General features: G+C 40.1%; 1 protein-coding gene across 5 annotated transcripts in view; it reads right to left on the bottom strand.

Moving 5' to 3' along the window:
• Window positions 1-1,148: 1,148 nt before the first annotated feature.
• SEMA3D (semaphorin 3D) overlaps window positions 1,149-19,443 on the bottom strand; it is a 147,443-nt gene continuing 129,148 nt past the window's right edge. For all 5 annotated transcript variants that reach the window (XM_075024728.1, XM_075024726.1, XM_075024725.1 and 2 more), the window contains 2 exons: window positions 18,329-18,468; window positions 1,149-8,581 (listed from right to left, as the gene is read on the bottom strand). In XM_075024728.1, the coding sequence (XP_074880829.1) occupies window positions 8,168-8,581; window positions 18,329-18,468 (554 nt within the window). In that variant the 3' untranslated portion in view covers window positions 1,149-8,167. The remainder of the gene's footprint in view (window positions 8,582-18,328; window positions 18,469-19,443) is intronic.

The following is a 19,443-nucleotide window of genomic DNA, read 5'->3' as shown; positions in this document are numbered from 1 at the left end:
GGAGCTGAAAGTGCTTTACCAGCTGCGTACAGGACCAGATCTGGGACACGCTGGCAGAATTCCCACTACTTCAATGGGACCAAGATTGATCCTACATGAGACATTATCAAATGCAGCCACCTGTGGGGAGGGAGTGGGGGAACACAGCAGCTGTTTAGCAGCACACAGTAACACAGAAACAAGAGTTCAGGCTCGGAAATGAAGAATACCATATCCAATTGCAACTGCAGGTGGAATTTAGGTGAGCAGAATGCTATTGCCGCAGTTGGGATTTGGCGTCAGCTTTCAGGCCAGCAGTACCCCGGGACCTTTCCCAGCAAAGGGTCAGAAGCATCGTGGTCTAATGGACACAGCATGGGACCGGGAATCAGGCGTCCTTGAGTGCACCAATGTGGATGTCCTTGGAAATAACATGCTGACTGTCTGTTAACAAAATAGTCTCCTTAACCTTTAATAAATCCCCCGAAACACGGGGGGCTGTGCTGAAAGCTTGAAGACGAGGTGGGCCAGTCAGCCTATTTATTTTCCTGCCTAAAGATTTAAAAAAAATTTTTTCAAAAATTTCCCTCTCCCCATAACTGTGGAAAGAGGCATCAATACCTGATTAAAAAAATGAACAACCTTCCTTCTCCCCAGTTATCCCCATCCTGAAAACACTCTGAGGGGCAGGAGACAGTCACACTCCCTTAGAGCCAAAGATGCTCCTGAGGCAGTCCAAGATGGATGGGCAATCAACTGGCTTGAGAGTAACTGTAAAACACAATGTCAGTGCAGTCTTTAAGGACAACGGCAGTTGCTAATCATCTAGAAATGCACACATTAAAAAGCTATTACTGAATTTAAATTAATAAGCACAGAGCTGCCTACTGTGTATTGCTTTGCATGTATTAATCTAAATCACTGTGAGGCCCGTGGCTTTTCTAAGCTGTTTCTGTAGACTCACTCTGTTGGTCTTAGGCACATCCTCAGTGGAGGGGTGAATCTCAGACAGTCTTTACTCAGGTAAGACTTCTGAAGTAAGACACTTTAGATTACTGAACCTTGCATTAATATTCTTGCCATTTCCATGACATGGTGCAGACTTTGTTTCTCTGAAAACTCATATTTTACTCCGCAGTTTGACATGGGTTTAAAAAAGAAGCAAAACCTCAGAATTTGCTGTTTATTATAGTATGAGCGAAATATACATTTGTTTCAGTTACCTTTGCATATAAGATTGAAATATTTAGTAAACCAGCAGGCATGGCAAACACATAGCTTATTTAAGCTATACTTCGGTTATCATATCAACTCAATGAGCTGCACCATTTACGAATAGATACTCTTATCAAAACGTTTCAGTCTTATTACTCTATAAATAGTTATACAACATAGTAAAAATCAGCCTCACTCACAAAGTCAACCTAAGTACCACTCATGCCTTACAAATTAAAAAAAGAATGTATGTGGCGTACAATTCCTGTGCTGGGCTTCTGAAGGAGTGATGAATTTCACCTTAGGGGTAAATATAGTCTTTACTGGTCAAATATGTGGTATTAATCATAATCCTTGCAGCCAGTCCATTTAGTGTGACTTTTCATTTTGGAATTTGGAATTTGGAGATTATATGCTTTTGTAATCTTTTCCTTTCTTCCCAGCCAATATACATCCTGAGATAGTCATTGGGGAGAGGGGAATGGAGATACATGCATCATCAAAAAATGAAAAAAATTACACAAACATTTGGAGATAATCTGTTTTCATTCTTCATTTGTATTTTCATAGATTCCTATGCTTTGCATCTGTTTTTTACAGCCAAGATATTTTCACAGGCAGTCTTAAAATGGGATTATTACAATTCACTTCTACAGAAAATGTCCTTGAAGAAAGTCACATAAAGTGTCCAGAAGAGGACATTAACAACCTCTGATGCTGCTTTTTCTTTGTCTTTTTCAAAAACATATGGAATTATAAAAGATTTTCCACTTCTACTTAGAATTTTCCCTTTTTTTTCTGATGTTTTTGCAAAGAGAGATTTGAAAGTGCAGATTTTAAGAAAAAATTATTTCCTTAGTGAAAAGCATTTTTAATAAACATATTTTAAAATGAAAGGGACAGCACTTTTAAAACATAAAGCATTTTAAAATATGAAAATAAATTTAGAAAGTGAAAATCTGTGAAATTCTGTTCATGTATTTTTATTTTGATATTTCTGGCAAGTATAGATAACAGACCTGATAACAGATTAGATTTTCTGGATCTGTTTATATTGACAGTATTTCAGAAATTAAAAAATATACCTTCTGTAAATCTACCCTCGACTTCAGCCTGGCCAGAGAAATGGCACAGTGGTCTTTACACTCTCAGCATAGTCATTTTAGCAATAAGACTTTGCCCCTTGCAAATGTACTATGTTGTCTCCATACCAAAATATCTGCCCAAGCCTTCTGTTCCTCTTACTGCTTTGTCATATGTTGCACCATCAGAAAGCAGCTGGCTTTAGGCATGGTTCCTTTTAGTAGGAAAAATAACATGGAAAATATTAGCAGAACACAAAAAGCAAATCAAACACACACATACATGCAGAACAACAACAACAACAAAAACATAAACACCCCCCCCAAAAAACCAAACCCCCAAACAAATAAAAACAAAATGCCATACAACCTTGCAAAAACCCAAACCAAACCAAAAAAACCACTCCACCCCCAAAACCCCAGCCGAAGTATTTATATACCATAAGAGGAAGGGAACAGAATATGAAACACCACCAAAACCGAGATGTGTCTGGGCTCCTTACAAATATCACAGCCATCTATGGCTGGACAGATGATTTCCTTGGCTTGTACTCTTTGAAACTATTAACCAGCAGTACATATCAATCAAAAAAAATCACCTGGAAATGTTCTTCTGTTTTTTTACATCACATGGAAAATCTTATGCTTTAAAGCACCAAAAGCTTTGATTTTAAATTGGAGAATTATACACAGCAACCACATAAGCAAAAAGGGAAAGGAGAGCTCTAAGCAACAGTCTCCAAAATTTCCTTTGTAAATGAAAACCCCATCTGGTCTCCAATTTACCTCACAGTGTTTGGTTTGCATCTGCAACTGAATGCAAAAGTTAATGCTTAGGAAAGTCATCGTCTGAAGGCAGACTGTGATACTACGACTTTGTAGGGATGTTTATATGTCAAGGAAACACCAGATCCCAAAATATTCCTCCATATAAAACTGGGGTTACCTGACAAACCAGAGAGTCTCAAAGGTAGGAGACAATGAATTTAACCAGTGGAAGAAAAAACCAAGCAAGTAAAAATCCAGTCTTGCTACAGCTGTCAGACCAGATGTTTCAGCCACACATTGGCAAGTGATAAACTCAAGATTACAATTTGTTTTGTATCCTTACCTGACCAAAAAAGGAAAACAAATACTGCTGTTTCTAACACATTTAGGATAACCACTATTATTATATAGAGGAATAAAATCTTACAAATCTGCCTTGTAGAATTTATAATTAAACTCTTTTCCCATGCCTTCTTTTTTTGTTACTGTAATGAACTTATTTTACAAACCTCGAAATCTGGATTACAACTGCAAAGAATGTCACACTTCAGCTAACGACAGAAGCCTAGTTCAGGGTAATATTAGCAACACTATGGTAAAATATTACAATAGAGACCATTTAAAGTTTATAAAATGTAACTGAATATATTAGAGAGACATGTGGGCTTAATTTTCCATTCAGGCAGATGTAATTCCTTAGACCTCCACGTCTCATCTACAACTGTGTGCAAGAAGGACCAGGCCAATATACTCTACAGAACAATACATAGCTTTGGGTGTTTGACTACCAGACTATAAATAGATTATAGTCTACTTAGGCTACGATTCAGTTCCCAAAGGATTTTAATCTCTGCTGTCAGTGGAAGCTGAGCTGAACCTTGACTCTTGAAATCACATTTGCCTTTGCAAATTAACCTCTGTTACAAAATGAACAGAAAATCAGATATTTGTATATGCACTCCTATACACATATGCTCATATACGACAAAACATTAGCAAACTCAATTTCCATTAGTCATTATTAAATATTGAGGCATTATTATGAGACACAGGCTCATTACATGAATAATGAGTAATAATAACAAATAATTATTCATTATCTGAAATGTTAAATGCAGATCGATACCCATAATGGTTAGATCAAAGGGATCATAGCATTTGAACTGTGGGGATCTTCTGATCTCAAAAGCACATGAACCAGAGGAAATCTGTTGCATTTAACTTCATTAGAAGTGACATAAGAACCAGGTCCAAAATCTGCTTATGAACTGGAAAGTATTCAGGTCCTTAGATACCCCAAGCAATGTAAGTTTAACTGCTTGAGAGAAAAGTATTTGCTTATGGCATGAACACACATTCACACCTGTTGTTGGAACAGTTTCCAGTAACGGAACTGGTTTATCACAATAAGTGTTAATACTTTATTCCTTTTTCTGCTAATCCCATTTTCTGTTTTATTTTAACTGACTGCAAGATCGCTACGAAGTTTAGGGCCCTGTTGGGCTTTAAAGCTTATGTCAGTTTTCAGCATTTTTATAACTACAGCTCACATTGTGCTGGTTATTCTAAGAATGTTTGAAACCGCTTCAGTCCAACACTGACTTTTTGCTAAAGGAGGGTCAATGGAAAAGTTTTGTTGAAGGAAGAGATAATGTATTAATAATTGGACTCTCGGTTGAATGCATATGTAAATAAATATCTATGTTGTATCATATGCGCTAAGGGATCTGTTTAAGACCTGCAGTTATTAAGGTGGAGGCAACTTTTTTCCACTCTGGACAAAAACTTCGTTTAACTTCATTTTTATGGAGCTCTTGAAGGAGTCAAGGCTCAGTTTCATTTTAACTATGGGCCTGCTGTGGCTCATAGTACAGCTCACGGCAGCCCAGCTGACCCTCAAATCATTGATTTGAAATTTAAGCAAACTTAGAGTTAAGCCTTTAAATTATACAGAAGGTGAAAGTTTTTTAAAAGAGGGGGATCCTCTCCTTTTACAGTTTCTGGGATAGCTCATCCTCTGAAGCCTTCTTCAGGACTGCGGGTTGTGGAAAGACCCACTGCTCCTCCTGCTCCTACTCCTGGCTTTGCATTGCTGAGTCCTGCCTAACAAAACCCTGTCTTACCTCCTGCAGCCATCCCTGATCTGTCCCTCTCCTGCCCTGGTCTCCAAGGTCCTCTGGCCTCCTTGCATCTGTAATACCTGCTGTGCGTGAGGAGCTGTGCTAGCCCTGCCAGCTATAGCATACATCTTACCCAGTGTATCAAAACACAGACTTTTATCTACGCAATATTATTAAATATGCTCCCTGGGGTGGCATGAACCCAATACAGCACACCGGTTTGGAGGATATTGAATTTATTTCCCATGATGGAAGGGGCCTTATATCTCACTTGAGGTTTTACGCTACCACTGTACACCAGACTGATGAGGTCATTTCTTTAAGAAGAATCTCATTGCAACAACATTGAAATAAAAGAAATGAAAGTTGTTTTTAAGAGTAATAACATTTTAATTCAACCATTTAAATCTAATGCTCCCAGCACTGAGGCCCTTAGTCATCCCAGATTTCTACTAAAGTCAGGGCAAGCGGTTCATTTGTAGAATACATACCCCCCAATCATACCTAAACATAAATCAGATGATTTAGTTTTCATGGAGGAGAAAAAAATATCAAAGAAGAAATTGATTGGCCTTTTTATGAAGTAGGCAAACATGTGATGAGAGTTGTCTGAAATGCAATAATTGAAGTACTGCATCACCACCGGGGAGAAGAGTAGGTCCTTTGTCAGTGCATGCGACTGCAGACCACCTGTTATTCCATAGCCTTGGTGTGGTTCTACTCATTTACTTAATGTCCAAGTCAGAGAAATGGGACTTCGTGGACTGATAAAAATCTAACAAAGAATAATTGAGCAGTTTCTGTATGGTGACACTATAACCTTCCAGCCAAGGATATCGAATATCCCTGTCTTAGGGTGCTTTATATGTAGCAGTTTAATACAGCCCCCCTCCTTTAAGTAGTCTTAATTGGCCTTAAAATCAAGGTACCCAAAATGACAAGCCTCTTGTGAAATGCCTGGCCTACATTATTTTGCAGCAAAAACGCCAAAAAGTTCTCTGCCTGTTCTCAAAGTACTGTACGACTGGTTAGTATCTTCAGCATCAGTGTCTCTGCTGATTAAAGGTCCTGTGCTGAGAAATGCCCTTCTCCCCACAGACATCTTTTATAATAGTTAGCACTCAGTGCTTTACACGATCAAAGCATTGTATGCATGCTATCTAATATCTCCTAATTAACTCATACATCTCCTATTAAAAAAGCACCTAAAATTAATGACATATGGTATCGCTGGCTTTTATACAACACATGCAAACTCAGCTTTCGGGTTTTACAAGAACGTGGGTAAGCTGAGATTCCTTTCTGAAATCTGACAAACACTTCGCCATATCTGACTTTCAACAGAGAGGAAATTAACAGCGATGCAAATTGGATCTACACAATTATAGATTGGGGACTGAATGCGCACACAAACACTAGCACGGGCAAGGGCGAATCTACAAATTTCAGAGCCAACGTTTTCAGTTCCTTAATGAGGTGCACACCAATTACACGGGTTTCCCACAGACTTTGCTCTCAAGATCTGTAGAATGCATGAGAAACAAGTAAAGTCTGTCGTTTTGGTATCCATCAAAGCTCTCTTTCCATGTGAGGAAGTGGCTAATTTGTCATTTCACACTCAAAAAGGCGTGAAAGGCAAAACGGAGGGAGGTTAGATGGAAGAGAGGAAAGGGGGGCTGTGACTCATGAGAAGAGACCGTAGGCCTGATTTTGAGCTTGTGTTTGTTGCTGCATATCAGGAATAAAATCAATGAAATCACATTGACGTAAAATAGCCAAGAACGAGGCCAGTGTTTCTTGCTTATATGGAAAAATTTACATTATTAAAACCAAAATATGAACCAAGGAACAAGGAACACTTTACAAATGAAATTATGGTATAAAGCAAATTTCTAACTTACAAGTTTTATTTACACATGGACATCTTTTGTTTTATTTAATTATAATAAAAGTATTAATTCCAACAATGCAAATTTTCAACTTAAAAATACATAAGACCTTTGGGAGAAAATCCCAAAAAATACACACATCTGAGGAATGTCAGCTCTGTGTCAAGAGCACTGGTCTCAGCCACCAAATACTTTCCCTCATCGTCTTTTGTTTTAGCTTTGTTGTCTTATTTTTCTTTTCCTCTGCATAAAACAAAGCTAGCAAAGGGCCAGAGAAACAGTCAGAGTCAAACCTTTGGAGAGATAGGAGAAGTGCAGGCAGGAATCCCGTTATTCGTTAACAGGATTTGTGCACGTACCTCCCACGGACCACTTAGGAAATTTACTCCCAAGCATCTCGGTGGCAGTTTCAATTAGAGTCAACATTTCATTTCAGCAGATGGACTGCAAACTGGTGGCTACTCAAATTCTAATGAGTAACGCTCGATAATTCCCCTCTCTTAAAATATGATTATGATTTCTCTTTTTTTATGGGAAGCGTGAATGTTGTCCCTACGCCAATACTTAATGTGATGTTTTGCTGTGTGTCTCTGTGCTAGCAAACCCCACCCATGAGCCTGTATACAAGCCCAATGGGTAAATTAGCAGGTATTTTTGCAGATCTGTCACACATGTCTACCATGCTTCTTATTCAGAAAGATGCCAAAGAACTAGAAATACATCTGCCCTCCCCTGAAATGTACCCACCCCTGCGGTGGAATGTGGCAGCAAATACTAACAAGGGAACACGGACACTAAATCCTATGTGAAAATTATGCAGGAAATACAGAAAACAGCTCACGTAGCCTCAGGCTACCCAGAAATTAGCTAAAAGTGTACATCTTTTCTTTTTAATGAATGCATTTGAAATTATTGCCTGGTGTGCGGTACTCCAATAAGGAACGTGTCATTTGGTATCGAATCCCATTGTACAGTCTCATACAGATTAATAGTGATGGTGAGTTATCTGTTTTCAAAAAGAAGCAGTACTAATTCATAGGCAAGATGCACAAAACCAGAACACAGTATAGTTTTTTTCATGGAAAATGTCCTTTCTTTAAATAGCATTTACAAACTATGTAGACGGTGGCCTGGCTGGCTCATGGTGCCTTCGGTTTCGCTTTTTTTTCATCTCCTGCACATGCTTCCATTTGGCACCACCTTTGTTCCGCTGCCGCCGCTTCTCCCGGTGCCACATCTGTTCACAGTATTCATCCAGGCTAAAGCTGGGGCTGCTCACCAGCTGGATGTAGTCCTTGTACCTCAGCCGGGACTCCGTCAGCAAATCCCTCACCCGGCCCTCCTCATCCTCAGTTTTCTGAGTGCTTTCCATTTGCCCGTTCTCAATGACGTTTAAATTCAGCTTCACGATGGTATGGACAAAGGTGTGCTCCTGGGCTTTGCAGAAATAGGCTCCCGCATCCCTTCTTTGCAAGCTGCGGATCAGCAGCCCATGCTCCGTTTTGATGATCCTTTCGTCAGCCTTCAGCTGTGGGCAAAGAAGAACGTGGTAGGTGAGTTTCATCAGCAAAACCGGACCGCGTGTGAGCGCTATACTGAGGTGGAGAAGAGGCTGGGCTGGCACAGGGCATGCCGCGTCCCTCGGGTGCCAGCACACCGTGGGGCACGTGCGGCTGGCACAGATACAGGAGATCCTTTCAATGGCTGAGTTCTGCTCCTAACTATAGCATCTCTATCACTGACATTTCGGCATGCAGTAATAAAAGATACATACTGTACAGCTGCAAGGACAGGGGGTAACACTCATCACACTACAATGCAATAAGTTAGACGACATTCTCCCAGGAAGGGTAGCTAGTTAGTGCCACAAACCCCATTCATTTTTAAACTGCTCTTCTTGAGGTATCTGTAATGCACCCAATATACCAGTGTGCTTGTATACACCTGGAGTGCCGAGGCCCTATTACGCTGAAAATAAATACTACTACTGATTGTTAAAGTGGAATGCTGTGATTCTGATCTTCTTCAACTGGGTTTTACAAAAGGAAGTTGATCCTGGCTTTGACTCACTGAGATGTGATTAAAAGCACCCAGTGAGGTTAGACAAATACAACTGAGTACAATTCTTTTATTGTTAAGGTCTGTGAAGAAGAACTTAAGAGAAAAAAAAAAAAAAAGAGGAACAAAAAAAAGGCAATGAAAAGAATGAGATTGCAAGTGAGAGCTGAAGTCTGTCAGCGTGGAACTGTAATTTCATTTATGAATGGAAATATTTCCAAAAATACAGCATGATCTCGCTTGTTAAAAATAAGGAGCACCTTAGAGTAATAACTGTCAGGTAAGTTACATATCTGGTGATCTGAAAATGATTTCCAAAATAACCTAAGTAAAAAAAAAGCATAACCCCCCTCAAAAAAAAACATGACGGGGCACCGGGCACCCAAGTATTTTTGCAGCTGGAAAACATAGAAGGTAAGTGATTTGCCAAAGACCATATAAAGATTAGTAGCAGAGGTGGAAGTAGAAAGCAGAGCCCTAACTCTGTGTCCAAGCCCAGCATTTCCTTTGAAAACTACCCTGGTCTCGTCCAAAGCTGTCACCTCCCAGGCGCGCTATGTTCTGCTGCCGCACAGAGGCTGCAGCCCACACCGGCACCGAGGACCTGGAACGCCGCTTGCTCAGCCCACAGCAAAGCCAAGGCCTTAAACACAGCCCCGGCACCGCCGGGGGCATTGCTCTAACGCAGAAAAACTCCAGCACGAGGCTGAGTAGTGGGGTTGAGACCGAGGGAGTGGGGGCAGAGAGAACCAACACAGAATCTGGAATATTTCCCAGAGTGCACATCTGACCCTCCAGCAAACTTCAGAGGAAGAAGATCAGGGAGGCATAAAGATGACTAAATTAGATTTATTCACAGTGGGTAAGCTACACACTGTTTCTTTATGTAAAAAATCTGCACACGATTCCCTCTTCTACTCCATGGGAAAAAATGTACACATACATAACGATTCTCCATCTGTTATGATTCTAACTCACTAGGACTTTATCATAATAGGGTCTGTTGGAGCAAAGAGATGGATGAGGTGACCTCCCAGGGCTTTTAGCTTTACCCTTTCCTAAGTTTCTATGATATTGACTTTGGAAGGGTTAAATAATTTTAGAGACCACTTTGAGATCACCAGAAAAAGCAATACACATGTATATAATACATGCACAGAGAGAGAGAGACACTTTGACTTCCTACTGTATCAGCTATAACAGTCTTCAGTAACATGCAGATTAGATAGGTAGATAGATACGCAGGTAGATGGATAGATGGATATGTGGATGGATGGATATAGGCCTGTGTACTGCTATTGATCAGCCTGCAGGACAGACAAGAAATTAGCTGCTACAAAAGCCTGGTCTAAAAGTGGCTGTGGCTGCCTAGTTCTGTGGCCAAGTATTTTTTGGCTCCTGCCACCAGTTGACGGTGTTGGGTCAAGCCCGAGCTTTAGTTTCCTTGTTTGTAAACTGTATATAAGCATGCCTACTTGGCACCAGCAGGGTGAAATTATACTAATTTCAGGAAATTCCTGGAAAATCGATTGTCCTGACAACAGGTGCTACATGAGCACAAGCTACTTTTGATTTACTACACTGAGTTTAAACCAGAGAAATCATGGTCAAGCCACAAGCACATACACAGAAGACAGGAGGGAGAGAGACTAGAAACAACCACCTCTAGAACCTACAGCATAGGGCAGTAGACCTCAATTTTATCAGCGAGCGACACTTCGTTCCAAGTAAGTGTACCTGTCTTACAGTAAAAACAGGAGCATAAAATGTATAAATGACTCCACAAATAAGTAGCTGTAGGCAGAAATATGTCTGGGGCAGGTGTTTCCTTGTGGTGCTGTACTCCACAGAGAGAAGCAGGAGCAGGGGCCAAGTGGAAGTGTTTTTGGAGGCTTGGCTGTTGCAATATGACAAGGAAGCCCCTCTTTCTTCTGCCCAGGGTTCATGTCAACATGAAGACCCAAGTTTGAGAAATTTAGGGAAAAGGATGGGAAGAAGCAGCTAATCTCCAGACACTGGGTTTCATAAGGCACTGTGCAAAGACCGAGTTCCCACATTGTCTGAGTGAAAACAGGACGGATCTCTTTGAGCTCAGGGCTTGATGCAATTGCAGCAGTAGCATCTGCCTATCGGTGGCTCTGCCAGTATTGTAGTCTAGAGTGTCTTGACAGCTGTGTACCTCCTACACTTGGACTATCTCCAGCTGGCTGTTTCGGCTGGCTGGGCACCGGTCCAAAGAGCCCTCACTAGTACTTCGCCTATTTTCAGTGAAAAGAAGGCAGAATAATGGCAGATCTAGACTTGAAAAGATCACTGGACCCCCAAGTCCAGCACCCTGCTACTCATAACTATTTACCATTTGTGTCGCAGCCGTCACTTTCTAGTTGTAAACGTGTTAACTGGTAGAGTTGCCCCTCCATCCGCCTTGGGATACTGCAGAGAAAGCTAACAGAGTCTAAATTGGTTGTGTCCCTTAATCCCAGCCCATCACAACTCCTATTTTTAATGAAGCAGCGTTCTTACAGAATGTCCTGTATTAACCTTGGATATTGATTTACGGTGACTGTCACCTCCTCCTTCTCTGTGCCTTCATTGTTCATTCCATTCTTATCCTCTGGCAGGATGAAATTATGGCTCCGATTTCACATGCATTGAGCAACACTTCATTACTGTTTCCCCCCCTCGCTTCTCTTTTTGGTATCCTGTTTATGTTGTTTTACCCATAAGTTCAGAACTCTTCCTGCCTTTCCTCTCTATTTTTCCCTCCACAGGGCTCTGGAGTTTCATAAACACCTGGCATTTCATTACTTGGTAGTAGATCTTTAACCTTTCACTTGAATGCTTAATGTGCTCTTTGGTTCCTGACCTATAGATGTAAAACATATTTTATTAAATTTTGGGGTGAGTGAAAAGACTAGTTAGGTAAAAGACATCAACTGTGGATTCATTGCTCTCCCCCCATGTCAAAATCAATAACTCTCCTAAAATATTTGTAAATAGGATTTAACTATTCAGAAGCACAAAGGCTTTAATTCATGAAAGCTTGCTGACATGTGCTTAAATTTGAGCGTACAATAAAGCTTAAACATGAGAGACAGTTTTGTCCAATGAGGAACAAATTATAAACCACAAAAATGAAGCAACTGATTGTCATTAACTTTCTTTTCTTAGTGGACTGGGAGCAGATTTTTGACAATATTTTATCAACAATTTGTACTTTTCATCCTTCATGATAAGCACATAAGTTTGCCTAAAATTACATTACCTGAATTATGGCACATGCCATAGATACTGGCAATATTTGACAAAAGGGAAAAGATCTCCATACAAATCAAACACTTGATTTTCACAGCTTGAATTTAACAATGGAGGAAAAAATAGGCATTGCCAATAATCATGGCAAATCTTTAAACAATCAGTAAGTTGGAAAACAACCAAGGATTTGAAAGTGCTGTGGCACCAGGTTAGGTCAATGCCTTTTGTCCTTTGCTAATGATGTGTTTAGATAGCTCCCTCTTTACAAATAATTCACATGTCAACTCTTTCACAGTTAAAACACTGCACCTGTCTGGGACAAGAAAGTGGCTTCAAAGCCTGCCTTCCCTCATTAATCAACATGTGAAAAAATGTTAGAGGTAAAGCTGGACTAATCATGGGTTAGCTGCAACCCCTGAACAAATTGAGAGGGGAGAAAGGAAAATGAGGAACATTTGCTGAGAATTCACATTCATCTTTGATTTTCTATTGTTTTCTTCCTCATCCTCATCATTTGACTGGAAATAAAGATCACTCTGGGGTTTTTTTGGCATTATTGTTACACATGACTTTGTTTCTCTTGTACTGGGAAAATAATCATTTAACTCCAGCACAGCTGTAGAGTTAATTTCTCTTTTCTTTTCCTTTTTTTTTTAACTTCTTTTTTTATTTACCAAGAAGCCACAGGAAAAATGAAGAACGCATTGCTGGTACAATGTCATTACGGAAACACAAAATTCCTATTATTTTCAAGGTGTAGCTAACTTCTTATTCTGCAACTAAATTTTAAACTCCTACCCACTCCCCCCCATACATCCAAATCAAAGCAGAAATGTCATGTGCTGTATCTCAGTTCAGAGTTACTTCTTTTTTTCTCCAGGAAACTGTCAAAAATATTAGTCTTACTTAAGAATCTCAAGGTATTAGGGGAAAAAAAAAGCGCCAGTGAGTCATATAGTAAAATAAAAGAGTGAAAGCATGAGAGCTGTAAGTAGTGCCTAGGCTGCTAAATGAATCTCTTATTTTTCCCACTCTATTGATCTCTTTCTCATTGACCTAAGGATTCAAACACCGAAGTACACTCCTCTAACAGAAGGTACTAGTGGAAACTCAGTCCTTGGTGTATGTCCTCTTCCTTCCAGCTCTCATCCAACCCTTAGATTTCAGGGCTGGCGCTGAATCTGTGACCTTTGTTCACAAGATGCTGCTGACCAGATGGTTGTAACAAAGAAAATCAGCACCATGACGCAAAAACCTCCAGCCACAAAAAGACATGGAAACTTATGTCTTGGATAAACTGAAAAAGGTCTTCTCAGTCTGGCTAAAATGTGGAATGGAAACAACATCTCTTTGCTCTTATGGGGGAGCTAGGTGGCAATCTTGTGCCTGGCAAGATGTCCTGTCCAAGACTGGGTCAAACTCTTGTACCTACCAAACCATCAGAGGGTCATTAAGCTGGGTCTGTCAGAAAAACACAGCCCAGGGCTGTGGGGCAGGAATATGGGGGGTGAGAAGCGCTGAAGAAGAAACTGGAATGTCCTCCTGCCTTTCAGTGGATTTGTTTTCACCCCCAGGTATTAATAGAGCAGGAAGGAGAGAGTTAAAAGCGATCTGCACCTATTCTGTCGCTGCAGAAGTCCTGGGGTGAAGTGCAGCCTAAAGCAGGGGGGCTAATATTTTTCAGAGCCATGGGGCACCAAAACTAATGTCTTTGCAGGGAGCATTTGCTTTTTGCAGTCCTGACACATATTATATATATAACATAACACATAGGAATTTTTTTGAGAAATAAATAAATATCTGTTTTAAGCTTCAGAAAACCTCAGCAGTTTAAGGCGTTACGAACAGATGACATCCCCACTTTTTTTTATGAACTGCAGTCACCGAAACGCTCTCCCTCCTCTCACTGACTAATCCTGCACGCACAGGAACAAACACGACCAATTGCGTGAGCAACACCAAACACAAAAGCACTAGATATTTGACTCCTGACCTTAAAATGGCCTCAAACTACAGGGAAATGTACTCCCACTGGCAGCAAAATGACCTGGTGACAGCTCCTGTACCACAGGAGATCCTGTCCCTCCCCACAGGTCGCTCTGCCTGGAAGTCACATTCTGAACCATGACCCTAAGGGTGAAATGTCGGGAACATCCTGCTGGGCCAAACTCTTCCCATCCAGCCTGGATTTTGCCCTTTTCCTTCCCTCAGGAAGCTGTAGTGCATGGCCGGGACACTGCACAGCCCTCTATTTGTAAAGCCAGGTTTAAAGACTTGCTGAGACATTACAGTTACAGCCCTGGAACTAAAAGTCCGTAACCTAAGTTCCAGGTGCACGGAGTTGCTTGCATAGCATGGTATCGTCATCACAATAAGTTACACCACTAAGACATGCACTAAAATAATGTGCAGTGTTATTTGAGAAATCTGCTGCAGGAAGGGAGAGAGAGAGCAGAAAATATAATTGTAATGGGAAAAGTTATGGTAAGGCATTGGCTGAGTAAAGATCAAGCTACACATTAAATATGACCACACTGTTTCTGTGACATATGGTATTTTTGTCAAATTGAAGTACTTTGAAAAGAAAGTAAATTACTCTGCCAATCTTTGGATTTTCTAGGAAGGTCTCCAATTAGGCTCTAATACCAATGAATTCATTTTCACTGATAAGTCAAATTAGAAAACCTGAAAATCTCCATTTCTGGAGATTAACATTTTAACCTTATTCTATCTAATAGGAGGACTGATCGTTCAGCACCTCTATAGATCCGGTCATTTACTTAGGCAGCCATATATGAAATTAGGGATTTAACTTCAGGTACATGCATTTGAAAATGTGACATTTCTAGATTAAGATCTTTATCTTTAAAAAGTAGCCAACAAGGCTTTTTTTTTTTTCTCTAAAAATGGTATCTCCCAATATGAGATGTGCAAGCTGAGTTTGCTCAGAAGGACTTCAAGTTCTTAGGACCCTGGGACTAACCTGAGTCAAAATATTAGAAATTCTGTTACTATACGAATTTTCTGACAGGAATCAAACAAAACTAATAGCTATACACTGTCTTTAAGTGATCTGATCCTGTAATCATCAGTGTATGCATATGCATTTATATAGGCTGTTATCTTCAAAGACTGAAAAAAAAATAAATAAAAAAACCCTAACCAAACCACCCCAAGGAGTTGCAGAACATGTGCTCCAACTTCTATTTTATCAAAGCTAGATCACAGAAACACTGCTATGGCTTTAGGGACAATATGTGGTAAAAAGCTATTTGCCTACTGTTAGCATTCATAATGTAGAAAATCTGTCTGCAGATTTCTCCTTCAAATTTTCTTCTAAATTTGCCTCAGAGGTTAATCTAGCCTTTTAGCAAAGCTTTACTTTTCTCATACAAACAGATGTCAGACTGTTTACACAGAGCAAGCCCAGTAAACATTGCTGTGGAAGGCTGCTAATGTGCAAAGATGTATGCTGTGTGCTTGCTGGAGCTTCAAATGCCGTCACATATATGCACGCATTCCCTTCCTCTCTCCCAACGCACACATCCTTGGCACGTTGGGCCATCCTGTAGTTTTGGACATCACCGTGCCTGGGTAACTGGCATTTGGCCCAGGACAAGTAGCAGAGGCCAGGTCGCCGCCACAGTGAACATTTTGGAAATATAAAGCGCGGCAAAAAAAAGAATATAGCCTTAACTTAGGCTATGCTATATAGGTTTGCCTGCCCTAATTTTGTTCAAAAGTTGGTTTGACCTGCAGTTTGTTCTACAGTCAAATAAGAAAGATAGTTTGAGCTTGGCTTCCTGACCTTCAGAGGCCTATCTGAGGCTGTGATTTATGAGAAAATCAACTGATTTTTTTTTCCCTAAATTGACACAGATAAAACCAAAAGCAGCCCTTCAAAAGAGGCTTTCAAATCTTGAAAGTGTGACTTCATATGATAGAGAAATATTACATTCTTCACAGAGAACTGTCTGCTTTTCACAAAATTAGTAGCTCCTTTTGAGAACCTCAGGCACATGCTGTAGTTGCAAGACATTGTTTTAAAAAATGATTGAGTGTCCTCAAAACTTGACATAACTTCCTGTTCAGAAAAAAGAAAATAGAAAAAAAGCACACACAGAAAAAAAAAAAAACAAACCCAAAACCAAAAAAAAACCCCCAAACAAAAACCTGTTAACTATCTGCTTAAATTTACTTAAAAAAATGAGTCTTAAACACATGGTTAGAATTAAGCAAGTACTTTACTTGTTTCTCTGATCAAATATGTAAGTGCATTTACAAACTGCTGCCTTAGGGAAGTAGAGTGCAGAGTCTTCTGTACAGGGCAGTTAAAGGTAAATCAATTAAAGCACAAACAATGAATGCCCATAGGTTTTTAAAGGCTGATACACTTCTAGCTGGGTTTTCACTTCAAATACCTGTGGCTGAGAGTGTGCTTGGCCAGCTGATCAGAAAATCAAATTTTTTTCCAAGTATGGACTGTAATGGAGGTTAGAGGTGATATTTCAAACCAGTAATCTCTTTCTTTCAGTGTTTAGTGCATGTTGTGGAAGCACTGTGTCTATAAATTAATGAAGCTTTTATTCTCAGCAGAGGAAAGAATCTTTGCCAATCCAAAGCATGAGTAAGAGAAGGGGAGTAAATTGAAGTACTGCAGTGTCGTAGTCAATATACAGCCTTGCGGGTTGTTTGTCTTATCTGGTGGGAGACCAGAAGTGCCTTGTATCCCCTTACTCTGGCTTTCTGGGCCAAGACATAACTGAGGTTGCAACTTTGGGACTACTGCTATGAGTCCCACCTCACCCAGAGGTGATGCTCTCATGGGCACCTGCCCTGGCCTGCATCTCCCCAGCCTTTAGAAAGAAGCAGCACATTTTCTGCAGTCAGAAAAAATGAATTATCATTGAGAGTGGAAGACCGGTTGGGTGTCTGATAGTTCCTGTTACTTAAACAAATTTTTGTCTTGGATGAACATAACAAAAAAGCATATCTAACACCTAACAGCTCATTTGAAAGGGCAGTTCTTTTCCCTTCTCCTTCCCTGTTGCCATGGTTGCCATCACAGCAGGACTTGGCCTCAGACACAAAATCACTCATGTAAGACAAAGACTATGAAAACTCCTGAGGTTTGAAACTCACTCAGACCCAGCCCAAATCAGTCCCAGCACGTTGTCCTTTTGGGCATGTCAGAGGGTGCCTTTGTCACTAGATCAGAGAGGAATCAGCAGAAAATTGGGCAGGGGGTATGTGGGGACCTGGAGGCTTCTCCAGGGCTTCTCCATTAGTGAGGACCCCAAATCTGCCTCCTGCAGGAATTAAGGGCCATCACAAGTCTCATCGCCTTCTACTCCAGATGCAAGGTGCAATTCTTTAACCTGACATCTCTTCATCAGTGCAGAGTGCCATTTAAGACCAATTCTCAGACTCCACTAACATGAAAAAAAGCAAATAAAAAGCTTTTTACTGCACAGACCATTCCTTCTCTGGGGAGAGATGGAGAGAAGCAGCAAGCCATACGTGCAATTCCTAGCTACGCTGCTTAACATGATAAGGGAATGCAATCAGACACTAAATGGAGCAGAGATTTTGTTAAAACAAAGAGGTTTGAACATACTTTTACCTACAGAAGTAGTTGTATTAATTACTGGATAAAAGGGCTTTTTTTTTTCAGTACTTTGATTTTTTACCACTATTTAAAGCCTAATTTATATTTTCTTCTTTTTTTTTTTTAATCGAATGAACATGTAAGTCAAAATAAATATCTAAATCTGGTTATGACACAGTGCAAATGGCTTCTCTCTTCCCCACTGCATGTCCCAAATGGTGATACCAGAATGCTATGTGATACCTAAGGTGAGGCAAGGAAAAGTAAAACATTGACTAATCCCAATAACTCCTGCCTTTCAATGCTCAGCTGAATTCTCTATAGAGGAAACTTGCCTTGATGACTATAACTTACCTCTTCTCGATGTTCTTCTCCAGAGCGCTGAATATACCACCTAATAGAGGCTTGCTGGGACTTAGGAATACATTCCAGAAAAGTTGAATTAAATTCAATGCCAAAAATCACCTTTTCATCAGCAGTTTCATGACTAATGCCTGGAAAGCAAACATGGTACAGGAGATTAACCCTGACCTGGTTTTTAAAGCAATGGGAAAATAGCCTGATTCAGAACAGATGCTGTAAGAGTGAGTGAATTATAAAAAAGCAAAAGGAAACTTAACTTTTAGCTTAAACTATAACTATGAGGATTTAGAGGCGGCTGCTAACCTTCCTTCAGTGCAACTGGTTTTTAAGGGGGTCAATAAAATCTATATCACAAACTTGCTCCACTTTAAAGTTGAGGTTTTCACCTTTGAGGAATTTAAAATCTGACCTGTATTTTTCCTTTAAGTAATGCAACTACTAAACCTGAACTAAAGCTGCTGAAGGCAGATTGTATGGTCTGGTTTGTTCATCCCAAACACTTTAAAGGAGTCACAGGGCTAAAGTAAACTGAAGTTTACTTTCCTTCAGTATAATTTGAAATGCTCTGTAGTATTTTTAAGACCAAACACTGAAGGAGCCATGAGCAGATCTGTGCTCCTTTCTTGGCCTTCTGTAAACCTGAGCAAGTAATTTCTAATCTCTGCATCTCCATTTCCCCTTCCAGCCTGTCTTATCTGTGTCATATCTGCCTTACCATCAGATGAAAGCTGTTTCTTACACCCTGCCAATAACAGAAAGGAAGGTGAAAGCAGTGGTGTCTCCTAAATCTAAAGTTAGCTCAACAACAAAATGAATACAATTTTGGATTGTTTTTTCAGCATAATAAGTACCTATATGAGATCTATAGAAATTCAAGCTCTCCACATTAAATGCCTTTTTTTTATTTCACTGTGCCACTGAGATTTCAGCAGAGCCAAACAACTTCATGCAGCCAATGAAGTCTCTGGGAGTGAATCTCACACAGTGGAGCACTGAATTTAAATAGGTTTTGGGGTCATAATGTTATTAGTTATCTCAAATGGCATAAATAAGCCAAGAGCCTGGAGTGGCACAGGTCAGCTTCATGGTTTTATGGCACACAGGAG

This window comes from Buteo buteo, chromosome 4, assembly GCF_964188355.1.
Source record: "Buteo buteo chromosome 4, bButBut1.hap1.1, whole genome shotgun sequence".
Lineage (NCBI taxonomy): Eukaryota > Metazoa > Chordata > Aves > Accipitriformes > Accipitridae > Buteo > Buteo buteo.
The sequence above is the reverse complement of the archived record's forward strand: the minus strand, read 5'-3'. Positions and strand labels throughout refer to the sequence as shown.